At 36.2% G+C, this 8,840-nt stretch overlaps 3 protein-coding genes across 3 annotated transcripts, besides 3 other annotated features; 2 read left to right on the top strand and 1 right to left on the bottom strand.

Moving 5' to 3' along the window:
• Positions 1 to 27: part of a mobile genetic element that runs on past the window's edge.
• Positions 28 to 337: 310 nt separating this feature from the next.
• Positions 338 to 1,742, bottom strand: TVAGG3_0475890 (STKc MST3 like domain-containing protein; the record flags this gene model as incomplete). The annotated part of the gene is made up of 1 exon (XM_001324392.1): positions 577 to 1,716. The coding sequence occupies one exon, from the start codon at positions 1,714 to 1,716 to the stop codon at positions 577 to 579; it is 1,140 nt and encodes a 379-aa protein (XP_001324427.1).
• A 441-nt stretch (positions 1,743 to 2,183) lies between these two features.
• Positions 2,184 to 2,329: a mobile genetic element.
• A 3,755-nt stretch (positions 2,330 to 6,084) lies between these two features.
• Positions 6,085 to 6,906, top strand: TVAGG3_0475870 (protein of unknown function, DUF4106 family; the record flags this gene model as incomplete). Its single annotated transcript, XM_051235715.1, has 1 exon — positions 6,085 to 6,906. The coding sequence occupies one exon, from the start codon at positions 6,085 to 6,087 to the stop codon at positions 6,904 to 6,906; it is 822 nt and encodes a 273-aa protein (XP_051093539.1).
• A 32-nt stretch (positions 6,907 to 6,938) lies between these two features.
• TVAGG3_0475860 (uncharacterized protein) lies at positions 6,939 to 7,418 on the top strand (the record flags this gene model as incomplete). The annotated part of the gene is made up of 1 exon (XM_051235714.1): positions 6,939 to 7,418. One exon carries the CDS (start codon positions 6,939 to 6,941, stop codon positions 7,416 to 7,418), a length of 480 nt encoding a protein of 159 aa, XP_051093538.1.
• Positions 7,419 to 7,468: 50 nt separating this feature from the next.
• Positions 7,469 to 8,840: part of a mobile genetic element that runs on past the window's edge.

The raw sequence follows: 8,840 nt of genomic DNA, 5'->3' as shown, positions 1-8,840 counted from the left end.
GGACAAAAATTTGATATCAAATACATTCGTCCAATCAAAACAGACCGATGTAGACTTCCGCCATGACTGATCTACAACCTACGCGGTATTCCGCGGCTGGTAGACCATAATGGTATAGTCAAAAACTCCCCAACAAACTTTCGAGAAATCTAATGACATATCCAGAACGGAAAGCTATCAAGTACCTAAATTCCTGATCATTATCAGCATTCTATTGGTAAATATTATTTGAGGAAATGCCAAATTTGATCCTTTTTTATTATACCAAGACTTTTGATATACCTCTCTCAAAAAAATAGCATTGAGTATTTGTAAGGTTAATCACATAAGGTGTTTAATATATTTAAAACAAATACCAAGTGTGATATAAGAAGTTAAGCAAAGCTATGAGATAAATTGAGATTTTTTATGAGTTTATTGAACAAAAATGATGATAAATTGCAGAATAAATACAACATTTTTAGTGAAATTTTAACCTTCCAATTTACTTTCCGTATAAAAAAAAGTAAATTGAATACAAAAAAATTAAAAATTAAAAAAATAAAATAAACACACAAAAAATATAACAAAAGTAGTTCAAACCTGTTGTTTCATTGATTCAGAAACAAGCGCTTGAACGAAATCCTCACAGAACTTTGGATTCTGTGAATTGCATGAAACGAATAAGCCGCCGAGTTTAACGAGAGGTTCGTTGACATTAGAAAATCTGTCTTCACGTGAAATCTGAAGAATTGAGTTTTCTAATATTTCAAGATATTCATTTCCATTGTTTTTCGTAACTGGACGAACAGCCATGACCGTATCAAACTGCCAATCGGATTCAACTGATTCTTCTTCGTATTCTTCGGCTTCTTCTTCTGAATCTCCGCTCATAGCAACTCTGAAAGGTCGTACATTGTCGATATATTGAATTAATGCATCGCGTTTCTTAGCGTTCTTGACAAATGGATGGTTTAATAGATCTCTAGCGCTTGGTCGAATCGCCGGGTCTTTAATGAGACATTTCTCAACGAAATCCTTGAATTGAGGACTGAAATCGCCTTGTAGTTGAGGAGGTGCATTTTGTGGAATAAGAATAAGAACTCTCTGTGGATGTAATTCTGCAAGAGGTGGAGATCCTGTTGCAATCTCAATAGCAGTAATTCCAAGTGACCACAAATCGCATTTTTCGTCATAGCCACCTTCTGTAATAACTTCGGGTGCCATCCAAAATGGTGTTCCGACAAATGTAAACGCGCGGCAACGCGATTCTAAAGATGATGCAACACCGAAGTCGGCAAGCTTTACATCACCTTCGTTACTGAGTAAAATGTTAGCTGCTTTAATATCTCGATGAACTTTTCGGCCGCGATGAAGAAAATCTAAACCCTGTAATATTTGATTTAAAACTATAGCAATTGCAGTTTCTGGCATTTTTCTAATAAGAATCAAATCACGAACAGATCCTGCGCCCATGTATTCCATAACAATCCATAATTTTGATCCGACTAAAACGCATCCTTCGTACCTAATAACGAATGGGCTCTCGCATGCTCTAAGCATATCTATCTCGCGCTGAATTTCTGTAAGGTCATCATCGGATTCTTCTAAATCGATTTCTTTAATCGCAACTGTTTGCCCTGTTTTTTTATAAATTGCTTTAAATACGAGTCCAAAATTACCTTTGCCTATCATTTGGCATCTCTGAAAATCAGAGGCGCATAATCCTGCAGTCATAATGAACCCAATATATTTATATGCAGTTTACATGCTTTTAAAAATTAAAACAATTATGAAATACTGCATCATATGTATTTTGATGTTATTTAATCATGCTATTCGTTTTTTCTGAAATAGATCCTTTTTGATAAGGAAATGATCGTTGAAATTTTTCGTTTTTTTTTTTTTTTTATTCCAAAATTGTTTTTTCTATTGGTTCATAATCTTCAAACCTGCAGCAGTAATGCATGTGATTTCATTGGTATTTCAACCTGAGAATAAATGAAATTTGGAAAATTTTGGAAATCACTGTATGAACTATTGTTTGATATATGCATATTGATGAAGTTGGTATTGCAATAATGTCTTGTTGTCACTGATGTCTGTCCTTCTTTACAGGTGTAGAAGATTATTCTCGAAATATTCTATGGTTTAGGAAAATGTATAAATTTATTACTATTAAGGATGTCAATTTGGAAGAAAAAAAAAAAAAAAAAAAAAAAAAAAAAAAAAAAGGTAGTGGGGCTTCCAGGGGCTGCGCCCCTTCTAGCCCCGAAGATGTTTAGTAAAAAATGAGGTTTTTATTCGGAAAATTGTTAGTCTTCTGGTGTGAATTCGGAGGACTCTTCTTGGATAGAGTCTTGTGTTTCCTCCTCCTCTTCTTCTTCCTCCATTGCTTCTGGGAAGAAGCCTTCTTCTGGGTCGAAAACATTATATAATGTGTAATTGAATGACACATTATATCTTTCTTTGAGTTCGCTCCTGACAAAGAACTTAGTTCCAGGAATACAGAAGACTTCTGTGCGTTGGAAAAGCTGATGTCCTGGAACAAATTTGGCAATTAGAGACTTCTTTTTTCCGAATTGTTCAGGAGTTTCCATGACGACAGTAACAACATCTCCATCTGCGAGGTCTTGTTGTTGTTCGGAAAGGTAAAGAGCAATGATATAAATGGTTGCTGCGTTGAATTCGAGAAAGTCGAATTCAAATTGTGTAGTCGTATAGCAGTCAAACCATTTTGTACAGTTGTCTCCGAACTCGTCAATGTATTCATCTTGGTCATATCCGTAACTAAAGACTGGGAATTCGGCAATTCTCTGTCGAATGACCGTTGCATGTAACGAGGAAGATTTGCGAACTTGGTATAAAGTTCTCAACATTATAAGCTTAGTAAATGTTGGAAAATACTGAAATAGACATCGCTAAGCTCAATTGGACTTGGAATTGTCTTAGTAAGTTCAATTGAACTAGCAATTGCTTTGTTCAGAACTTCACAGAACTGAGTATTGTATATAGCGTCTGGTTGTGTGTTTTCTTCGGCGTCTTTGAGATATTTAGAGCAAATTTGTTGAAGAATTTCTCTTAATTCGCTGTTAGACTTTTGGGCGTTATTCTAACAGCTGTGCCAGTTCTTGGAGGTTGTGGGGCTTTGGCTTTGGTTAGCGGTTGAGAATTGTTAATGTTGGCTTCCATTAGACAAAAAAACTGTTTTTTTCGGACTACTCATAGAAAAGTTTAAAATAAACCGTTTTCGTCAACGGTAACCCCCTCTATTTTTTTTATTTATTGAAAAGTCTCCGTTGGCAAACCGTTCCATCTCAAATATTGAATGAACTATAAACGTTTTTTGTTTTCTATATAACTTTTTTGTCCAACGGTAAAACTTTTTACACAACGGTTTTTGAGAGTCGTCGCCGTTGACTTTTTTGTAGAGCACTCAAAATAGTGTAACTTTGTCTGGACAAGTAAGGGTCTATCGTCGCTACAGGAAAAGTTACAGGCGTTCCAAGGAAGTATACTTTGAGAAGCCTTTTTCCCTTATAGAATGAGATAGGACGGTTATTTTACAAACACTGACAACACTTTGACGAGTAGTTTTTTTGTGCTGAACAAGAAGTGTCATATAAACATCTGTCAAAAGCCGCTTTTTAACTTCACTTAAAATGCCACGTAAGCTACGTAAGAATATACGTAAGAGGAAGGGAGCATTGAAACATCCAAAAGTAAAACTGACACCACAACAACAGTTGCAACAACAAATGCTGAATGACCCCACTATGTTGCAACAAATGTCAAGCAATCCTAGCTTTTAAACCGAGTTGTTGGTGCACAGAGTGGAGGTTTAAGAGCGGCACTTTTAGCGAAAATGGCAGGCTATGGTGGAGCTGCAGACGGAACAGCTATAACCCTCAAAGTCAAATGAATTTGAGTTCACTCAAAAATCAAATAACAGATGTCAAAAAGTCAAACATAGACATACAGAAGCAAAATAGTGAAAACGAAAAGAAACAAGAATATGACAGACACACAAAGAAACTCAATGAGTTAAACGTAGAGAAAAAGAAGAAAGAAGAACAACTGAAAGAACTAAGTACAGAGGAATATGCGAAAAAAGTGTCAGAAAAAGCAGCAGAAGTAGCAAAAATGGAACAAGATGTCATAAATTTGAAAAACCATACTACTCAATATAAAATACTGAAAGATGAAGAGATAAAACAAAAAGCCCTGAAGACATATATGGATAGCGATGAGTATAAAAAAGAAGTTGAAGCAAATGTAAAGGCAGAAAAACTTTTACAGTTGCAAAACCAAACCGTACAGTATGAAAACTTAGCACGAAAAGTAAAAATAACGACGCGGCTATGCAAAAGGCAATGAAAAGCGCAGAATATATAAAAGCTAACAATGACTGGTTAGATGCCCAAGCCAACGCTAAAGCAGCCCAACTTATAGGGTCAATAAGGACAAAAATACAAGCGGATGAAGATAGTTCAAATGAAGCTTTAACAAATGCTGACTTAAAGAACGCCTTCGAAGCTCTTCATAGTAAGGTGAAACAAGTGAACGACTTCTCATCTGGAAAGAAACTGAAGTCTGAAGGTTTCGAACAAAGATTAAAAGAAGTAGCACAAAATATGACGAAAATAACAGATGCAGCAACGAGACAGGCAGTTCAAAGTGCCTATGACGCCGTTAGAGCAACTGTTGTGGAAAGTCAAGAAAAAGAGTTACAACAGACCAAAACAGACCTAGTAAATGCTTTCTTAAGAACGAAAAGTCAGGTAGGACATTACGCTGCAGATGGAACATATGTGCCAGCTGGTGGAATTTATATACCACCAAACCCTCCAAGAGAAGCACCTGCACCAGGACTACCTAAAACATTTACATCGTCACATGGACACAGACACAGGCATGCACAACAACCACCTCCACAACCAGCACAGCAACCAACAGTTCAAAACCCTGCACAACAACCAGCACAGCAACCAACAGTTCAAAACCCTGCACAACAACCAACAGTTCAAAACCCTGCACAACAACCAGCACAGCAACCAACAGTTCAAAACCCTGCACAACAACAACCACAAACAGAGCAAGGACATAAAAGAAGTAGAGAACAAGGAAACCAAGAATTCTTAAAAATGCTTAAAGAAGAGTGTGGTTTCCCAGATACTGTTGACTTTAGTGACAGATATAAAGAAGCTATTGGAAAGTTCAAGGATGGAAATACTGACCCGAACCTATTTAGCTTTATGGCTCAGCACCAAAACGGATATAATCTCAAACCTGGAAAATACAAGCTCGCTAAGGGATATGATTTAATAGCATATCATCCAAATGACATGGATGAATTTACTCCGAGATATTTGATGTCAGAGCTAAATGACAATTCAACTTTCGTCATGAAACGCGTAAAAAATAGAGACGGAACGAAAGAACAAAAGCTTATGAATGCGGATGACGTAGATAGGGAAATTGTTAAAAACGGTCTCGGAATATATGAAATGCCAGCAGATGAGGTACAAGAAACTCCACAGGAAGAAATAGTTCAGATACAACCAGACATGGAAGAAATAGTTCAGCAACAACAGCTAGAAGAGCCTGAAGGACGAACAAGTCACTCCTTTGGAAACTAACTTCACAGAACTAAGATGAAGATTTGGAACAGCCGAAAAATCTTGACCCTCAACAAGAGTATGCGGAGAATATGGAATATTTCCAAGAGTCTAAAAAAAATTCGGCTGACATAGTAGAAGAATATCGAAAAATGTTTGCCGACATACAAAAGACTCCAGCACCAGATGAAAAATTCAGCATAGAATGGAAGCACTGAAAGAAAATGTACACAAATACAACAACCCTTTTTACTTACGAGCATTTAACGTTCAATCTTCGGATGAACTCGGTGAAGAATAAAGGTTAAATTTCAAGAAAACATATAGAAATGAAACATTGTTTAAAGTTCATTCAGAACCTAACCAAGATGGAAACAAACCTACTTTTGTTTCTGCAGACGATGGAACTACAATGAGATGGGGTCATAAAGAATCCAGATAGGTGGTTCATAAACTTAACACACAATTCCAAGAAGTTGTAGACGCAATGGAAGTCAATGGTGAACCAGATATAGCTGGTATTTTAAGCGCGGCTTTAATGCCATTGAAAGATATGAAACATGCAGATATTTTGGACCAGTATGAAATGAACATGGCTGATGGAAATATAACACCTGACGTTCTAGAACATTTATCTCAAAGAACTACACAGAACCATAGAGATGGTATATTTGGTGAAGAGTTTAGAAAGAAAGTTATGGACAGAGAAGGAAGAGAACCTATTGTACATGACCTTGCAAACGAAAGTTTGCAAAATGTCATAAAAACTTACTTTGCAGGCGATGAATCGAGAAGGGATGAATATTTAAGAAAACTCAAATGGACAGTACCAAATGAAATGTTAGTATTGAAAAACATGTTCCTTGACAAAATAAAACCAACTACAGAAATAAACGACGCAAGACTGAAAGATTGGGTAAAAGCTTTCCCATTCACAAAAGATATAGTTGGTAACATGGAAAGAAAACCAGAATGGCTACAAAAACATATATTTGGAAACGAGCATATTCCATATGGACAGGCACTGTTTGAAGAGCTTGAACCAGAAACTCAGGAAAGAGTCATGCAAACAATACGCGACGACTCAAATACAGACTATGACAAACTCTTTCTAGGATATAGGTTACCTGAGATGGGCGACCAGAGCCAAAAGGCAAAAAGGACATGGGAAATTTACAACATACTAGGTGAACATGAGGCAAAGATGCAACAACTTGAAGCAGAGGGCAATGAAGGAAAAAGAAGAGTTAAAAACTCAGTCAGGAAGAAAGTAAAGCTTGGTCCACGTGGGTTCTATTATGACATATAAATCCAACTATTCTATATTTTTACTCATATGAAATGTACGCCGCTCAGAATATAACGCCAACAGTTTTGGATGCTATGAATGGAAATGTTTCCGAATGGTATAACGAATGCGACAATGCCATTAGAAGGTCAGAAATAGTTCCTGGAACTTACGAATATACAACTGCTGTTTCTTATGGAAATGTAGGTGAGTTTGGAGAAGGTTCTTCAACAACAGTAGATATTGCTTGCGACAGGTTTCATATAATTTCTATTGACAACTCTTTCTTATACGTAGAACAAGACATTGAAATAAAACCTTCTGCCAAGTTGTCTGACAAGAAAGGTTGCAATGGAATTTTCTATGTCGGATACCAATATGCTCCAGAAGTTTTCATGGGATATAAGATATATTCTAACTCTGACTTAGTTCAAACAGTAACATGGGCAAACTATGAATGGTTCGCTTTGAGAAACTCAGTACAACCACAAGCTAGAGAACAAACAGACCAGTATGCAACTATTGAGAAATAAGAAGACTTGACCCTAACGTTCCAGGAGTTTATGTTGACCTTTCTGGACAAACTGCAGCAGCAGTAACCAAAGTAAAACTGAAACTTAGAGTTCCTTTGTCATCTTTCCTCATCTTCAGGTTTTTAAGATACTTGCCAAACTGGGCAGGAAAAATTTCTATCGAACTTACTCCAAGCAAAAATAACTTAGTCATTGCACCAACACAAGACCCATTCACTCTTACAGACGTAAAGGGAACAAATCAAACGCTATTCGCCGACTTTTGCAAAGACAAAGTTGACTTAGACTTTGGTTTCTCAAACTTCAACACTGAAGTAAACTATTATTTCAATGCTGCTGGAACTGCTTGGGACCCAGTTAAGTTCACATGCGAAAAATTTGAATGCAAGAGAATAGAAAGCAGACTTGCAGTCTATATGTTGGACCCAGATATTTCAAATGCTTTAGTGCCAAATATATTGCAGTTCCACTTATGTTCCCTATACACCAAATATCTGTCAAAGACTTTGCAGGTGAAGTTGGGAACCAAAGTGCTGACCCAGGTGCAAGAACAGATATTGCTTTAACAACTGCAATGAAACATGCAGATACTATGTTTGTACTGTTCAGACGAACTATATAATGACTATTCTTGCTTCTACAACCCTGGTATTAATACCATATAAACATAGATGGCAAATACTATCCAAGAGAAGAATATTCTACAGTTGAAGATATGAGGTCATACAACTTGACATTAGATGCTATGAACTTTAACAACAACTTCACAACAACCATTAACAACAAAAGAACATACTCATCCTGAACTAGCAGACAAAACATATGTTGACAATAAAAATGTCAAGTGAAGTGACAAGAGCTGAAAACGAATATTCTAAAAAGACTCATATACATTATATTAACCAATACCAAGTCTTAAGGAAACATTAGAGACAAAAGCAGATAAAGACTCATACACATTCTATATCTGATATTACAAACTTACAAGAAACCTAAACAGGAAAAGTGACGTTGGACATACACATTCTATATCTGATATTACAAACTTACAAGAAACCTTAAACAGGAAAAGTGACGTTGGACATACACATTCTATATCTGATATTACAAACTTACAAGAAACCTTAAACAGGAAAAGTGACGTTGGACATACACATTCTATATCTGATATTACAAACTTACAAGAAACCTTAAACAGGAAAAGTGACGTTGGACATACACGTACATCTTCTGAAATAACAGACTTAAACGTTAGCCTTGAAAATAAAGCAGATAAAACATATGTCAATGAAATATACCAAAGTTTGATAGGAACAAAAATATTGAAACTATTGTTGGTGACTTTCTGTCAATGAAGAAAATAAATATTTTAGATGGCAGTTGGTACAGTCCTTAAAAATGGTACACGGTATAAACTCATTC

The sequence above is a fragment of the Trichomonas vaginalis genome, chromosome II, assembly GCF_026262505.1.
Source record: "Trichomonas vaginalis G3 chromosome II, whole genome shotgun sequence".
Taxonomy (NCBI): Eukaryota; Parabasalia; order Trichomonadida; family Trichomonadidae; genus Trichomonas; species Trichomonas vaginalis.
Note: the sequence above shows the minus strand (reverse complement) of the source record. Positions and strands in the feature narration are given on the sequence as shown.